The 17951-nt window shown below is 31.3% G+C and overlaps 1 protein-coding gene across 2 annotated transcripts in view; it reads left to right on the top strand.

Annotated features, from left to right (window-relative positions):
- The window catches only part of Zdhhc17 (zinc finger DHHC-type palmitoyltransferase 17), a 96205-nt gene that overhangs the window by 67826 nt on the left and 10428 nt on the right, over positions 1–17951 (top strand). For both annotated transcript variants that reach the window (XM_071609668.1, XM_071609669.1), the window contains 2 exons: positions 6659–6801; positions 8606–8708. In XM_071609668.1, the coding sequence (XP_071465769.1) occupies positions 6659–6801; positions 8606–8708 (246 nt within the window). The remainder of the gene's footprint in view (positions 1–6658; positions 6802–8605; positions 8709–17951) is intronic.

Here is a 17951-nt window from a genome sequence, read left to right as displayed (position 1 = left end):
CTCTACCCCTAGCAATCCTACCTCTTCCAGCCAGAGAGATATCAGAGGTATACTGAAGGGTGGAACTTCTAGCCCTTGCCCAGCATTAATGAGGAACCTTCTCCTCAGGTGGCAGTGTAAGCTAAAGTTGGGGTCCTGGACTTTTATCCCACCTGAAGAGGAGAGATTCCTCCCTACTATCTCTTTGAAACTGTTTCAGAAGAATCCATCAAAAAGAGAAAGTTCAATAAGATCCCTAATCTCAAAGTACCCAAAATATCCAGGTTTCAATTGAAATTTTCTTGTCATATCAAGAACTAGGAAGATTTGAAACCGCATGAAATAATTGCCAACACTATGATGATGGAGGTTGAAATTGTCTGACTAAAGATTCTAAAGCAGCCATCATAAAGATTTCAACAAGTAATTATGATCATGATTGTTATGAACATAAACAAATAATTATGAACATGATTGTGAAACAAATAAATAGCAAAGAAATAGAATGTAGAATATAAAGAAGAATCCAATGGAAAATTGAAAATTACAGGAACCAAAATAACAACAACAAAAGACCCCTTAATGGATAGGTTCAACAATAGAATAGAGAGGACAAAGGAGAAATTCAATGATCTTGAAAATAGAACAATAAAATTTACCCATTTTGAATAGTGAAAGGAAATTGGAGGTTGAGAGGAGAGGAACAAAACCTCAGGGGCCTGAATATGATCCCACATTGTTATGATTAGAGTCCTAGTAAAAAGGAGAAAGAGGATGAGGCTGAAAAAATAAAGATAAAATGACGAAAAATCCCCAAATTTGTCAACATACAAATTTACAGATTTAGAAGTTGATCAAACTTTCAAGAAATCCTCACTAAATACATCATAGTCTAACTTCTGGAAACTAGAGAAACAAAAAGAAAATCTTAAAATCCTCTTACCAACAAGGGAAAAATAATTCAAATGACAGATTTTTTAAAAGTCAGAAACCATAAATGCCACAAGCAACTTGTACAGTTTTCAAATGTTGAAAGAAAACTTAATTCAAAATCCTGTGTCTGGTGAAAGCGTCATTTAGGAATGAAGGGGAAATCAAAACATTTTCAAAACTAAAGAGAACTTAACACCAGCAAGTACCCTGGAAGATTGGCAAACAAAGTTTTTTAAATAGAAAGGAAATAATAAAAAGAAGGAATCTTAATGTTAGAATCTGGTAAGCAAAATTATGGGTACATAGAATCTTCTTGTGTCTTCTAAATTATGCTTAAGAATTGAAGCAAAAATTATAATAGTTTGATGTGGTTCAACAATACTATACATAAATTAAAACAGAATTCTAAAATATGTTATAGTAACCCCCAGGTAGGCAGGAAAGGGGGAAAAAAAAAAACAATGGGGAAAACAACAAAACAAAAAATAAAATTGCATACTTATTTAACCCGGGATTGAATTCAGGGGCACTCGACCACATCCCCAGCCCTCTTTTGTATTTTTTTAGATTTAGAGACAGTGTCTCACTGAGTTGCTTAGCACTTCACCATTGCTGAGGCTGAACTCACGATCCTCCTGCCCCACCATCCTGAGCTGCTGTGATAACAGGCTTGCGCCACTGTACCCGGCAAAATTGCATACTTTGACATATCAATAATTATGCTGAGTGTAAAATGGTCTAAGTTTACAAATAGAAGACCACTGTTGACAATGTGGATTATAAATTGTTTTCCAACTGTATGCTTTTTACAGAAACTCATTTGACATATAATGATACAGGCCAATTGAAAGTAACAATGGAAAATAATGTTACCATGATCCCAAAGTCAGATAAAAACAGTCCAGAAAAGAAAACTATGTAGATCATTATCCCTTATGAATGTGGACTTAACAATTCTTAACAAAATATTAGCAAATAGAATTAAGCAATATATAAAAGGAGTTACCATGACCAAGTGAGAGTTTTTCCCTCCAGAGATGCAAGACTGATGCAATATTCAAAAAATTAGTCAATGGAGTCTACTCTATTAACAAAGAATAAGTTCATGACCATGTTAATTAATGCAGAAAAAAACATTTCATAGTTGAATGTCCATTTATGATAAAAACTCAAGAGAAGTTCTTCAGTTTTATAAAGAATTGTTATTTATATAACTCAAGTCTGTCATTATACTTAATGTTGAAAAACTGAATGCTTTCCCTTCAAGATTAAGAACAAGGCGAGGACATCCCTCTTATTCTACACAGTGTTGGAAATTCTAGCTAGTGCATTAAGTCAGGAAAAGGAAATTAGAACAAACAGGAACAAATAAAAATATCCCTATTTATAACTAAGCAAGGTCACAAGATGTAAGTTATTTTTAAAAAAACCTACTTTCTTCATATTTGCCATAAGAATGTAGAAACTACGATTAAGAAATTAAGAGTTAGAATGTCTCAAAAAATTATTGAAACATTTAAACATAAATCTAACCAACCGAAAATGTAACTGTATGCTGAAAATCAAAGATGCTGATGAAAGAAATCAAAGATGATCTGAGTAAATGGAAAGATGTATTGTGTTTATGAACTGAAAGACTCAACAGTTAATATTTCAGTTGCTCTAAGTCGATATACAAATTAATGAATTCATCAAGATTCCAGCAAGAGATTTTGTTGTATATAACAAAGATTATTCTAAGATTAGTATGAAAAGGTAGTGGATCTAGAAGAGCTGAAACACTTTTGAAAATGAGGAATCACTACAAATTTTCCTGTTACATTTTGATCTATTATGTACCTAAAATATTTAATTACTCTCTGATATTGCTGGAGGGGATAAACTCATAAATAAATGGAACAGGCTCTAGCTTAGCAATAGAACCACACAGAAATGCTCACTGACTTTTGAAAGAAGTGCAAAATCAATTCATCAAAAACAACCTTTTCACCTAATAGTTTTAAAGCATTTGGATACTCAGAGGCAAATAGATGAGTAAGTCAGTCAATCTATCTTTCTTGACTCATACCTTACACCTTATACAAAAATTAACTCAAAATGATTGAGATTTTACTGTACGATGTAAAGCACTTTTAATTATATGTTAGAAAAAAATGAAAAAAAAAAACAATTATAGCGCTAGGTAAAATGTTACTAGATTTGATACAAAAAGCATTATCTATAAAAGGGAAAAAGAAAGAAAAAAATGATATCATGCAAATATAAAACATTTGTTCTATTCAAGACCCTATTAAAATTCCAAGAAAGTCTGTAGTTTACTTAATAATATTGTACCAGTTTTTTAGCTTCCAGGCTTTCATGATTATACTATGGTTCTTTAAGTTGTTAACATTAAGGGAAAAATATATCATCCAATTAATGAGTGCAGAATTCTATTTAAGTCTATTAGATCAAGATGAATGTGATATTCAGGTCTTCTGTGTCCTCACTAATGTATCTGCTTGATCTACCTAATATTAAGTATATTTAAAATGCCTTACTGTGATAAGGGGATTTGTCAGTTGCTTCCTATTGTTGTCAGTTTTTACTTAATATGTTCTGAAGCCTCATTTAAGATGCATTAAATTTAAAATACTTTATCTTCCTGCTAAATTATAACTCTAATACTATAAGGTAAACTTTTCAATTTCTAGTAAAGTTTACCAACAGATTTATTTTGAACAGCATGAAAATTAATGCATCTTTTTCCATCTTTCTTATTTTCACCTTTCCGAGTCCTTTTAGGTATGTCATTTGTAAACAGTATATTGCTGAATTTTATTTCTTGATCCAGTCTTTACAAGAATAATAAATGTTTTAGATAGAAAAATAAAGACCCTATTAAGAGAATGGGAAGACAAGCTATAAGCTGTAGACAGATAATATTGGCAAAACAGATATCCAACAAAAGACTGGTATCCAAAATATGTAAAGGAACTCTCAAAACTCAGAAGTAAAAAATCAAAGAATCCAATTTAAAAATAGTTTAAAGACCTGAAGACATATTTCCTTAAAGAAGATATACAGTTAAGCAGATAAGCACATGAAGAGATGTTCAACATTATCAGCCAGCAGGAAAATGCAAATTAAAACCATAGTGATTTACCTATTGGAATGACTAAAATAGTGGAGATGTAAAATAAAATAAAATAATACCTAGATAACAGCTTGGAAAAAAAAAAAAAACAGACATGCAATTACCATATAACTTAGTCATCTCTCTTGCAGACATATCATCCTTGTATATGAAAACTTACTTTTACACTAAAACCTATACACTAATGTTCATAGTAACTTTTGTTTATATTAGCTCCAAACTATAAAAATTGTGCTGTCCTTTATTGGGTGAATGGCTAAATAAACTGTGGTGCATCTATACCATTAAATCAAAGCAAGAAAAAAGAATGAATTAATAATGCAATAAATTGGATGAATCTCCAGAGAATTATTATATAAAAAAATATTATGGGTTATATACTATGTGACTCCATTTATATAAAACTCTTGGAATTATACAAATGAAGAACAGATAAATTATTGGTTGCCAGGGGTAAGGAGTCGTTGGAGGTAGAAGGAAACTTGGCAAAGTGATGGAATATTCTGTGACTTGACTGAGTTGAGGTTAAATTCTGGTTGTGATAATATCTTACCACTAGGAGAACTTACTCACAGGGTACCCATATCTGTCTATATTACTGAAGATACAAAGTTTATTTAGAAACAGTTTGTCCAATAGTAGAATCTAGGTAGTGGTTATGAAGGTATTCATTGTAAAATTCTTTCAGATTTCTTATGTAATTTAAAGTTTCCATAAAGGTAGGGCAAAGTCGATTTATCATATCAATATAGCAGCACATCATCAATTCATCTTTATAATGTCATCTCACACATATTAAATGATAGTTTGAAAATTTTTTTGAAAGAAAATATGTCTTAGAGATCCTACACAGATATTTATCCAATGAAATAAAAAAATCATTTATGAAAATGATTGTAATGACAAAACTGGAAACAATTCTGATTTGTTAAGTGGGGAATGGATAAACCTAGCAGAGGTACAGAATAGAATACTACTCACCATTGAAAAATGAACAAACTGAGATATACCACACAGCAATATGGAAAAATGCTAGATACATTCTCTAAATGAAGAAACCTGACTTAAAAGGTTACATTCGTTATGATTCCTGCAAAGAACAATTTACAGGGATAGAAATCAGATTTGTAGTTAAACTGAGCTGATACTGGAGGTCGGGGGGTAGATTCGGGGATTGATAGAACTGTTAATGTTACCTTGGCTTTGGTGCAAGTTATACCATTCTAAGTGTTAGTCAAAAAATTAGGGATGGGGTTGTGGCTCAACAGTAGAGCACTCGCCTAGTACATGTGAGGCCCTGGGTTTGATCCTCAGCACCACATATAAATAAATGAAATAAAAATATTAAAATAAAAACTTAAAGAATTGTACTCAAAAGTAAATTTTTACTATGTGTAAAAAAAGTATCTCTATTTTTAATGTGACTAGTAATTGAGGGAGAACAAGTGTTTTAACTAAAAACAAATGAAATTGAAGATAATTTTAATCTATCTTCTCTCCTGCTAGTACCCACATAATCCTCCAAGTTGAAAAACTCTGATATCTTCATAAAAGTTCACATAAATGTAGAAAAAATTTAGATTAAAAATTAGATTAATTATTGGACTACAATATTAACTGATGTTGATATTTATTAATCTGTTACAATTACATTCATATTAGAAAAAGTGAGTTATAATGGTTTAATTAGGGAAAATATGGTCATTTATATAAAGAAATATTTTATTTCACTAGAAACCATAGTATGAAAACAGTGCTAAAAGGTATAACATAATCTTAGCCTTCAGAAAGATAAATCAAAGAGGAAAATAGTATTTATATTTTCAGCTTTGTTGGGTCACAGCTGAGTATCTCATATAGTTTTGTCACGTAAGGTAACTCAAGAAAGACTTGATTAGCTGCCCATAAGGTTGTGAGGGCTGTTACGTTGAAGAGATAACAGTTTGTGTTTCTCTGAAGACAAAATTGTGATAGATGTTATAAGGAAGTATATAGGGTTTATACTTGGCAAGTGTGGACTTTCTAACAACCAGCCTCAAACAGAAATGAAATGGAACTCCTTGTGGAGTTTGGCACACTCTGTCTTGATTTGTGTTCAGAGGCACTTGTCTCCATTCTGTGGGTTCCGGGAGCCTGAAGATTATTTGATTTTATTCTCATCTCATTTTAAGGTTTTGATATACTGTTACTTTATGTCATTTAGAATGTCTTCTCTGGGTTAGGTTTCCTTGTTCTGATGGAGTACTTAGACCATAGTCATTTTGATTGTCCTCTATCTAGTTATCAATGTCTTTGTTAAAATGGGATGGTTTTTGTCGTGAACTATTTTCTAGTCTCCATGATAGCCTGTGGTTCTGCAGCCTTCTGTATCTGACCATGTAGAGACTACTTCTATAACTTCTATTTTCCTTTTCCACAATCTTAACAAAGTCCTTTTGAATTGTTTAGTATTTGTCTCCAGAAGACCACTACCTTGAATAATACCTGCACATAACAGGCTGTTTTGAATGAATTTCACTCTGTCTTGCATACTTTCACAACAATTACAATGATTCAGATTGAGGTTACTTCAAACTTGCAAAAACTTTCTAATTATTTGTTTCTGTACAGGAATTTCGGCAGAAAGTAATGTTAGGAACTCCCTTCCTAGTTATTTGGCTGGTTGGGTTTATAGCAGACCTAAATATTGATTCTTGGCTCATTAAAGGACTAATGTATGGTGGCGTTTGGGCTACAGTACAGTTTCTTTCAAAGTAAGTATGTTGTTTTTAAACTATGTTTTTAACTGTACATGAATTTTATTTATTTATTTATTTGTTTGTTTGGTACTGGGGATTGAACTAGGGTGCTCAACCACTGAGCCACATTCCCAGCCCTTTTTTTGTATTTTTTATTTAGAGACAGAGTCTCACTGAGTTACTTAGGGCCTTGCTAATTTGCTGAGGCTGCCTTTGAACTCACAATCCTCCTGCCTCAGCCTCCCAAGCTGCTGGGATTATAAGCATGTGCCACCATGTCTGGCTCATTGATTAAATTTGTACCCTGTTACATAAAATTAATGTTTTCTATGTTTAGAATACTATCTGTATGTGGTATGTTTGATCTTAGTTCATTTTAAAGAATTTTGATAATGTGAAAATCTTTTAGATTGTCAAAAAATTGTTACTAAAATGATTTAAAAGGTGCTTTAAATACAAAAAATGTAACATGCAATTTTAAAGACTAAACATATTTTTGGCAATATTTAAATTATTTTAGTAGTGAACTTGAGTGTGAAGAACTGTAAATGTAACATACATACTGTTTATTTCTAAGTAATTATAATACTTAAACTCACCTTTTCATTGGTATTATATTTTCTTTGTTCATAGGCATTAAATAGGCAAGAGGTTTGATTTTTGAAGCAAGGTAGAGTTTAAGCATAATTTTGAATTAGCCTGTGTTTTTAAAAATTCTTTCCTTTTTTTTTTTTTTTAAACATTATGACCATTTTCTTTTTCTATTATCCATAGGTCTCACTGTTCTAAAAGTTGCCCCCATTCAGCAAACCTTGGAAGCTGTCTATGATCTAAAATTTACCATTTAATTTCCATTCTTTTCATATCTTGTTTTTTTTTTTTAATTTTTGTGTTAGTTGTAGATGGACACCATATTTTTATTTTTTTCTTTATTTTTATGTGGTGCTGAGGATCGAACCCAGGGCCTCATGTGTGTGAGGCAAGCGCTCTATCACTGAGCTACAAACCCTAGCCCTCATATCTTATTTTTGTCTTAATTTTGGAAAGGAGTTGTGAAAATAATTAACACAGGAATAAAAATAACTAGTAATAAGCAAAGATGTCAACTGTCAAGAAAAGGCTGAATTCTAGTTAATTAATTTTAGTATTTCTAGGCGATCCAACAGAGATTACAAATAGGAAGTTACCAAGGCTTCCTACTTAACATGCATGGATAGTTAATACTGTTTATGTTAAATGAAATTTATTAATACTTATTTTCCCCTAATTCTTAATATTAGAAACACACACCTTCAATTTCACAAAATTAGCTTTATTTGAAAAGATGTGTCCTAACCTTAACTGAAATGTGTAGGTAAGGAAAAAAGTTGGTGAAACAAAGAAAAACTTGAGCACTGTTTTTTACTCCTTTGTTGAAATTACAACATCTCTTCAGTGAACAATGTACTGGATTATAGAGTTGCTCTATATCCTACTGGCGACTAATTAGAGGAAATTATATTACATACTTTTATGATTATGGCAAAAGGAATCCTAATGTTATGTATAACTTTAAAAAAACAAAAATTACAAAAGAAAAAAAGTACATGGAATATAATTTTAATTCTTCATAAATTAAAAGAAACTTCATAATCTTGCTGACTCTTCTGTGAACTCATTTATTTTTACTGTGAAAATAGTCTCAGTATTTAAGCATCTTGGACTTCTAGATTTTGTTTAAATCAGTTCTTTCTACATAGAAATTGCAATTTTCATCTGAATGCTCTTTGTTTTTTAATGAATTATAGAATTCATCTTATCTATAACTTATGTCTTACAGGTCCTTTTTTGATCATTCAATGCATAGTGCATTGCCCCTTGGAATATATTTGGCAACCAAATTTTGGATGTATGTGACGTGGTTCTTCTGGTTTTGGAATGATATCCTTTGATTAAAAAGAGCATATCTAACACAAATTTTGTTTGTTAACATGGTTTTTTTTTTTTTGTTGTTGTTGTTTTTATGGTACTTAGTATTGAACACAGGGCCTCTTTAAAACTGCGTTACATCCCAGCTCTTTTTACTTTTTATTTTGAGACAGGGTCTCAGTAAGTTGCTGAGACTGGCCTTGAGCTTGTGATCCTCCACCCTCAACCTCTTGAGTTGTGGAAATTACAGGCACACTGTGCCATCACACCCAGCTTAACATATGTTTAATAATAGTTTGATCTGAGGAGTGAACTACTCATGATTTACTACAGTAAACCAGTATTCCTAGAAAGTGTGAACATATGTTTTTAAATGTTTCATATTTAATAGGTTGCTTTTGAAAGCTGCTTTTAACAACTATAATTAATAACAATAGCTTTTGTTTAGTGAGTTTTAAAAAAGCATTTTTTTAAGTGTACATTTAACTCATGTTCCATAAGTTAGTATTGTTTTTCCATTTTATAGATGATAAAATTTAGACTAGTGGAGTCCAAGGCCACATAGCAGGTCTCTGATAAATCTGGCATTGAAACAAGTATTTGTCTAACTGTAAATATATTCTAGACCTTTCATAAAACTGATTTTCATATCTTAGTGTCAAATTTTCTCTAATTTTCTTTTTTAATAAGTTCTACAGAATTTCTTTGTTACTTCATTAGCCACTCACTGATTACAGAATGCTCTACGATCAAAGAGAAATTCTAACTTTCTATCAGTTTTTGTTGTGTTTTTTAAAAAATTTTTAATTGATGCTTTATTGATATAAAGGTGGAATTCACTATGGTATAATCATATATGTTTATAACATAATCTAGTCAGTTTCACTCTGTAGTTCCTCCCTTATCCAGTCCCTCCTCTCTCTCCTCAACTCCTTCTCTACTCCATTAATCTCTTAAGTATTTTCTTAATATCATTATTTTGCTGTGATAGGTAGTAGATAATTTTCTTTTTTTTAATATTTATTTCTTTAGTTTTAGGTGGACACAGTATCTTTATTTCACATTTATGTGGTGCTGAGAATCGAACCCAGTGCCTCATGCACGCTAGGCAAGCGCACTATCATTTGAGCCACATCCCCAGCCGAGTAGTAGATAATTTTCTATTAAAATCCTTCATCACTTTTGCTTTGTTAAAAGCATGTAGTGCTGTATTCCTGAACATTTGCTCAAACTTCAGCAAATCATCAGTGTAATACACTTTTTAAAAGCAATATAATTTGAAATTGTGTTTGTGTGTGTTTGTATGCACACACATGTGCCTTATCAAAGAAATAAAACCACAGTCAATTTTTTATATTTTTACATAGAAAAAGTTAATTTGCTAAGACTCATTGTATAATAAGGACCCATGTTTCATAAATATCTACTAAGTCTTTTTTTTTTTAAAACTTTACTATGAAAAATATGTTTTAAATGACATGCAATTTTGGTGACTTGTTCCAAATAATTTTAGTAAATACTATTTTCACTCATAGTTTTGCATGTTATAATATTGTATTCTTTTTACTAAGAGGCCTTGTATTTTAGTTGAAAAATAAAAAGTGTTTATTTTTAAATAAAAAAAGTATTTATTTAGGTTTATTGAGACCTAAGTCCCAGATTTGTTGCCACACTTATAATTCTTATATTCTTACCGCATTTTGTGATTATTTTCAGAGTATACAGTACTTTGTACTTTTAAAATACATTCATAGTGTATCTGTTTAAATTCTTCCATGTAGCAATTTGTGCTAATTCTGGCCTTGTATTATAAGTTAACATAAAAATTACTCTTTAAGGATTTATTAAACATTGGACTATCTCATTGAAATATTTAATATGAGTAAAACAGATCTGCTTGTTTTTGTTACCTCATCTAGTTTAAATTTAAGAAATGCACTGACCTCTATAATATCTTTAGTATTCCAGACATATTTTCTAATTTTGTGTTTCCTAAACTGAACATTAAAATTTATGTTCCAGGAGAAATGCCTCAGATTCATATCTCAAAATAATTTTAAACTTTGTCTACTTTTAATCTGTTAAGCAAAAGTGGAGAAAAGCAGTAAAAATAGTAAATTATTAAATAATGAGAACTTAATGTTTGAATACCCCCCTTTTTTCATGTGGAGATATCATAAAATAACTATAGACGTTTGCATAGCTTGGGAGTTGAGAATATAAGAGGTAGAGTTTGAAGGGAAATCCAGAAGAATCAAGTCTGTTTGAATTATCCAATTTGAATAATTCTGTCTTTAAAGATACATTAAGTAAATGTTACTTGTTCATTTAATTTTTCAAATAAAAATTGTAGTATGAGAACACTGTTTTATAGTTGCTTATTTGTATTGTCTTAGAGAGTTCTTGAGAAGCTGAATACCTTGAGACACACCTGACATGTAAATAGTATTAAATAAGTACATGTTGTATGCATGACTGAAAATCTGAAGTTTATATCCAAATAGGCTTTAAATGTACATTTAAGATTTTTATTTGAAAGTTTATATGTGTGTATGATACTCATGAAATATGGAGTGAAGTCATAAAAAAAACTTTTTAAGTTCTGATAATCTTGCCTGAAAACCTTGTGTTTTTCTTGTTATAAAATAACTGTATTTCTAGATCCTATATGATATTGGAGCATCTTTATTTCCAGTATTAACTTCTGAGGCTGGGAGGGGCAGACTAAGAACCATGTAGGAAGAGGACAGAAAAAGGCACAGAATAAGTTATAATGGAAGCTCAAGAATAGAAAAGAAGGAGCCTGAGGCTTATGATACAGGTACTGATTAAGGTTCAGAGACAAATATGGTAGCAGCTGTCAGGAACTATCTTTCTCTATGACTTCAGCCTCTTTTCTGTTGCTTCTACCATTTTATTCCTACAGCTCATGATTGTGTAATTTAAACTGGTTAAGACTATTATTGAAAAATAGAATTATAACTTATTTTCACCATCCACAGTATGTTTTGTAGTAACTGCAAGCATTGCAAGTTGAAAATGCTGAAACATTATGCATAAGGAAAATAAAAATTGTAGTATGAGGATTAGGTTCCTGAGAGACTGGTCATAATTTTTCAATAACTGATGAGTACATTATTTTACATATTTTTCTATTTTATAAAACCTAACAATATGTAATAGTGACTCATTAACATTGAACTCAACAGCTAAGAGCTTTGTAACTCATGACTGAATGAACCATACCTAACATATTTTCTGTGTTTAAGGCACATGGCAGCCTCTTTGTGCTTAAGAACCTTAGGTAGCACTTTAGCACTTTGCTTGGGCACTCTTAAAAGTAAACAAATGGCACAAAAAATAGACCCTGAAAGCATACTTGTTTGTGGCACAGGAGCCAGAACAAGGATGCACATTTTTCTATTTCTAGGAATGTGCACATTGGCTAATAACCAGTTTTTTACCATTTTGTGCATGTTTATTGAGTGACTGAGAAAGTACTATAGAGATTGATTTGGGGGTTACATATAAATTTTAGAGTATGCATGAGGATCAACTGTATAAACTTTATTTTGGTTTCTCATAATACCTACCTTAATAAATTATACTTTTATAGTGATAATAAATATATTTATATCAGTATAAACCATTTTAGTAAATAAATGTTGATGCATTTTAAGGCCCTTAAAAACAAGAACAAACCAATTCCAAAACCAGTAGAAGGAAGGAAATAATTAAAATCAGTCAAAATCAGTGCAATAGAGAATTAAAAAAATAATACAAAGGATCAGTGAAATGAAGAGGTGGATCTTTGAAATAAAACAGATAAACCCTTACCCAAACTAACAAAAAAAAGGGGAGAAGACCCAAATTAATAAAATTAGATGGAGAGAAATCACCACAGACTTCAAAGAAATCCAGAAGATTTCTTAGGGACTATTTTGAAAAATTATACTACAGTAAATTGGAAAACTCAGAAGAAATGGATACATTTCTAGACACATGTGACCAGCCAAAATTAAATCGGTAAGATAAAAGAAAACCTAAACGGTCCAGTAACAATGAGATAAAAGCAGCATTAAAAAGCCTTGCAACAAAGAAAAGCCTAGGACCAGATGCATTCTCAAATGAATTCTTCCAGACCTTTAGAGGAACTAATGCCAATGTTCCTCAAAGTTTATTTCATGAAATAGAACAGGGTTTGTAATTCCAAATACACACTGTGAAGCTGGTATCTCTCTGATGCCAAAACCAGATAAGGACACATCAACGAAAGACAAGTATAAATCTACGTCCCTGATGAACTTAGATGCAAAAATCTTAATATTATCAAATTGTATTCAACATTTTAAGATTATCCAACATGACCAAGTTGGTTTCATTCCAGAGTGGCAAGGATGGTTTAACAGACAAACCAATAAATGTAATTCATCACATAAATAGAATTAAGGACAAAAATCACGTTATCTCCATCGTTGTAGAGAGAGCTTTAGACAGAATTCAATACCCATTTGTGATAAAAGCACCGAAGAAACTAGGGATAGAAGAAACTTACCTCAACATCATAAAGGCTGTATTTATGACAAAGGCCAACATTATTGCAAAGGGGGGAAAGATGGAAGCATTTTCTTTAAAATTCAGAACAAGATAAGGATATCCTGTCACCATTCCTATTTAATATAGTACTAGAAATTCTAGCTAGAGCAGTTAGGCAAGAGAAGGAAATAAAAGGGAAAAAAATTGAAAAGGAAGAAGTTAAGACTATCACTGTTTGCAGATGATATGATCTTATACTTAGAAGATCTAGAAACTGCCACTAGAAGACTGCTAGAGCTAATAAATTCAGCAAAGTAGCAGGTTACAAAATCAATATGCGAAAATCAGTAGTTTTTCTATATGCCAATAATGAATCTGCTGAGAAAGAAAATAGGAAACAATCCCATTTACAATAGTCTGAAAGGGAGAGAAAACAACAACAAAAGGCAAAAAAAACCTAGGAATAAATCTGACCAAGGAGGTGAAAGACCTCTAGGTGAAAACTAGAACACAAGAAAGAAATTGAAGAAAACACAAGAAAATGGAAAGACCTCCCATTTTCATTTTCATGGACAGGCAGAATTAATAGTGTTAAAATAGCCACATTACCAAAAGCAATATACAGTTTAGCGCAATCCCTACCAAAATACCAATGACGTTCTGCACAGAACTAGAAAAAACAGTCCTAAAATTCATTGGGAAGGGGGGAAAAAGGAATAGCTAAAGTACTTCTAAGCCAAAAAAGTAATATTGGAGGCATCACAAATTATATTTCAGAGCTATGGTAATAAAAAATTGCACGTCAGTGGAACAGAACAAAAGATACAGAGACAAACCCTCACCAATATAGTCATCTGATCCTTGACAAAAGCATGCATTGCAGAACAGATAGTCTTTATAATTGTGCTGGGAAAACTGGTTATCCATATGTAGAAGAATGAGATTAGATCCTATCTCTTACCCTGAATAAAAGTCAACTCAAAATGGGTCAAAGACCTAGGAATTAGACCAGAAGTCTTGTATCTCCTACAATAAAATATAGGGTCAACACACCAATATATAGGTACAGGCGATGACTTTCTTATTAGGATTCCAAAAGCTCAGGAAATAAAATCAAGAATTAATGAATAGGGTGACATCAAAAGCTTCTGCACAGCAAAGAAAACAGAGATCCTACAGAATGTAAGAAAAATCTTTGCTAGCTACTCTTGTGAGAAGATTAATATCCAGAATATATAAATAATTCAAAAAACTTACCACCAAACAACCTAGTTAAGTATATGGGCAAATGAACTAAACAGATACTTCTCAAAGGAAGAAATACAAGTGGCCAATAAATTATGAAAAAAAGTTCAACATTTTCAGTAATTAGGAAAATGCAAATTAAAACTACACTGAGATTTCATCTTACTCTTGTTAGAATGACAGCCATCAGGAATATGAACAATAATAAATGCTGGATTAAATATGGGGGGGAAAGGAATAGTTTTACATTGCTTGTAGGGTTGTAAGATAGTATAACTACTCTAGAAATCAATAGAGATTCCTCAAAAGACTAGGAATGGGACCACCATATAACCCAGATATACCACTCCTCGATATTTATCCTTAAGAATTAGTCATCCTACTATAGTGATACAGGCATACCCATTTTGATAGCAGCATGATTCACAGTAGCCTAGCTGTCTTGTCAGTTGATGAATGGACAAAATTTGTTATATATACGCAATAGAGTTTTTTTCAACCATAAAGAAGATTTACATGTCATTTGCAAGGTAATGGATGAAACTTGAAAACATTATGTTAAGTGAAATAAGCCAAACTTAGAAAGTCGAGGATCAGAGATTTTCTCTAGTGTGTAAGCTAGAGAGAGTAAAAGAAGAGAAAGGCGAAGGGGAATCTCATGAAAAGTGAAAGGAGACCAATACAGTGGAGGAAGGGGATCAGTTGGAGGGAAAGGGAAAATACTGGGGAGTGATACTGGCCAAATTATATTGTTATATTATGTGCATGTATAGATATATAACAATCCCAATATTATGTCTAATTATAATGCACCAATAAAAATATGGAAAAAATAAGTAACTGTTCTTTTCATTAAATAATTATCTCCCTGTATATGAACTTTTATGTTTATTCAGTGCTCTTTGGTTTATAGTTCTTTCAGATATATTATTTTACTTGGTTTTCAGAATAACAGTTCTTTGAGAGAAAACACATAGATCTTAATGCTGTTTTCTAATTGGTGGAAATATTGGGACTCAGAGAAGATGTATGTTTTGCTCAAAGTTATATAGACAGCTAATTATAAAGAAAGGTGTAGAATCCAGGTTTTTTACTTGATTCAGTGTATCTTCAAATGTCCTCATGTTACATTGTGAACATAATTTGTAAACTTTTCTGGAAAATTTGACAATGTAGAAAGAGCTTTAAATATACCCTCTGATCTCTAATCACATGCAAGTAGTACAAGGCATAATATAAAAAATTATTTATAAGAGTGTTTCTCAAGCATATTTTGTAATGGGGAAGAATTGGGAACAACTGAATATCCAACCTGAATAAAGGGATAATTTTATCAGTTATACTACATATTGAGTGGATTAAATACCATTAAAATGCTTTTCTAAGATTTAATGATATGGGCTCATTAGAATATAATAAAAATACTAAGTTTTATATACAAAGTAATTCTGATTTTAAAATGTACCAAGGGAAAGAACTGGAAGTGAGTGAATATATAGAATTTTCAAAGTGATTATCACTGGATGTTGTACTCATGATTTTTTTTGTTGTTGTTCTTTATTTGCAAAGAAACAGCTTTGGGTTTTATTCATCTTTTTCATCTTTTAAAATTTTTCATTTTTTTCTTTAACTTCTTAATTCTTTCCTTTTCCTTATTTTTTCATAGAAGCATTTAGAGTTAAAATGTTCTTCTTTATGTACTATTTCAAAATGTTTCATTCTGCATTTAAAAATCAAGCTTATTAATTGAGTTGCTCAAGGGAATATATATCCTTACTAAATTTTTATCTTCCTCAGTATCACTTATAGAGCATATTGTGTCAAATCTTTCCACTGTATTTATGAATGTGGAGGTTTTCTCTTTGAGTTTGGTTTTAGCTTGACATTTTATTGTTAAATCATTAAATGCCTACAGGTTTAGAATTATTTCATTCAAAACTGTTGAACCTTTTATCTGTATGTAGTAACTCAAAGTAAAAAGCATTAACAGTGAATGACTTATTAATATTTGCTCTTAACCAATGATCTTGAATTTTGTAAATGTCTCTAGCAAACTTTTACAGTGTCTCCAGTAGCATATAGGTATAAGCAAATACCCCAAAAGTAGACATTTCAATTTTAGAACAATGTGCCTCTAGATTTGTACTTGTTTATCATGTCTACTCTTCAGGGGATCCTCTTATAACTGCTCAGCAACATGTTTTAAAAAGATCTTTAAAAAGAATCCTATGACATTATCATTATGATTGAAGAACAACCAGTAGGTTTTAGAGGATGTTAATCTTTGTCCTTCACATTTCCTTAATATATAGTACAGTATGGCTTTTCAGTACGATATATTAAAATGGAGGTCATAATGTACATTACATATATAATATACAAAAATGAACATTTTTCCTTTTTTCTGAAAAATTTCTGTAATATCTCTGAATTCTTTTCTTTTTATTGTATTTCCTTCTTTGTGCATAAAATCATCCTTACATTGAATTATCTTTGGCTGCCATTTGTGTTCATGCTCTTATTTCTAATTATTTTGTCTTAGTTTCTTGATGCTCCATGTATTTATATTTACAGATTTTTTTTTAGTTCACTTATATAATAGGTTCTGTTTGGTCTCAGTCTGTTTTGTTATATCTAGAATGACCCTTTTTGTGGATTCTGGTTAGGGCTCTCTTCCTAGTTTTTAGGAATTTTCTTGGTGTCTTCAGAAATCTCTCATTCTTCTTAGTTATTATACTGCTATTGGATTAGGGCCCTACCCTTATGATTTCATTTAACATTAATTGTCTCCTAAATACCTTCTCTGTAGATGTGGTCACATTGAGGGTTAGGGCTTTAACATATGGTTCTCGGTGAGGCAGATACAAGTAAACTGCAGAATTAGTGTGAAATTGATCACATTTCTTAGACTTGGCCTTTTTATCTAGTTTTTCAATCTACTTGTATAGGTGGAGGCAGGCCCGAGGCCTCTACTAGGCAGCTTGCCTCACCAGAATGGTCTGTTTTCCTTGGCCTTCAGTTTTAAGATTTATGGTATAGTAGAGCTTGTCCCTTTGCCAAAGTTGTTACTAGTATTTTGGGGAGTAGTTGGTTTGATTTACTGTTTGGGTTTGTTTTGTTGGGTACAGTGATAAAGAAATTTAGTGCAGGGATTTCAGTTGATTAACTTAGAAAATCTAGTTAGATATGTTTCTTTTAAAATAATCAAGTGAGAGCTGCAGCCATCAAAATAATATCCAAATTGATTAATTACATGTAATGATTTCATAAACATTGAAATGAAATTGATAACATCTATCTCTAAGTGACGGACTATTTCTGCATAAAATCATAAGTTAAAAGGATAAAATAACACTATTTTGCCTCTAAAACTAGCAGCATTTGTCCCTTAGTGCTAATCAAACAGCCATTACTAGTGGGGTTATAAATTGATGATATCTTTCTGGAAAATAATTTGACATTATGAAAATATATAA

Source organism: Marmota flaviventris, chromosome 3, assembly GCF_047511675.1.
Source record: "Marmota flaviventris isolate mMarFla1 chromosome 3, mMarFla1.hap1, whole genome shotgun sequence".
Lineage (NCBI taxonomy): Eukaryota > Metazoa > Chordata > Mammalia > Rodentia > Sciuridae > Marmota > Marmota flaviventris.
The sequence above is the reverse complement of the archived record's forward strand: the minus strand, read 5'-3'. Positions and strand labels throughout refer to the sequence as shown.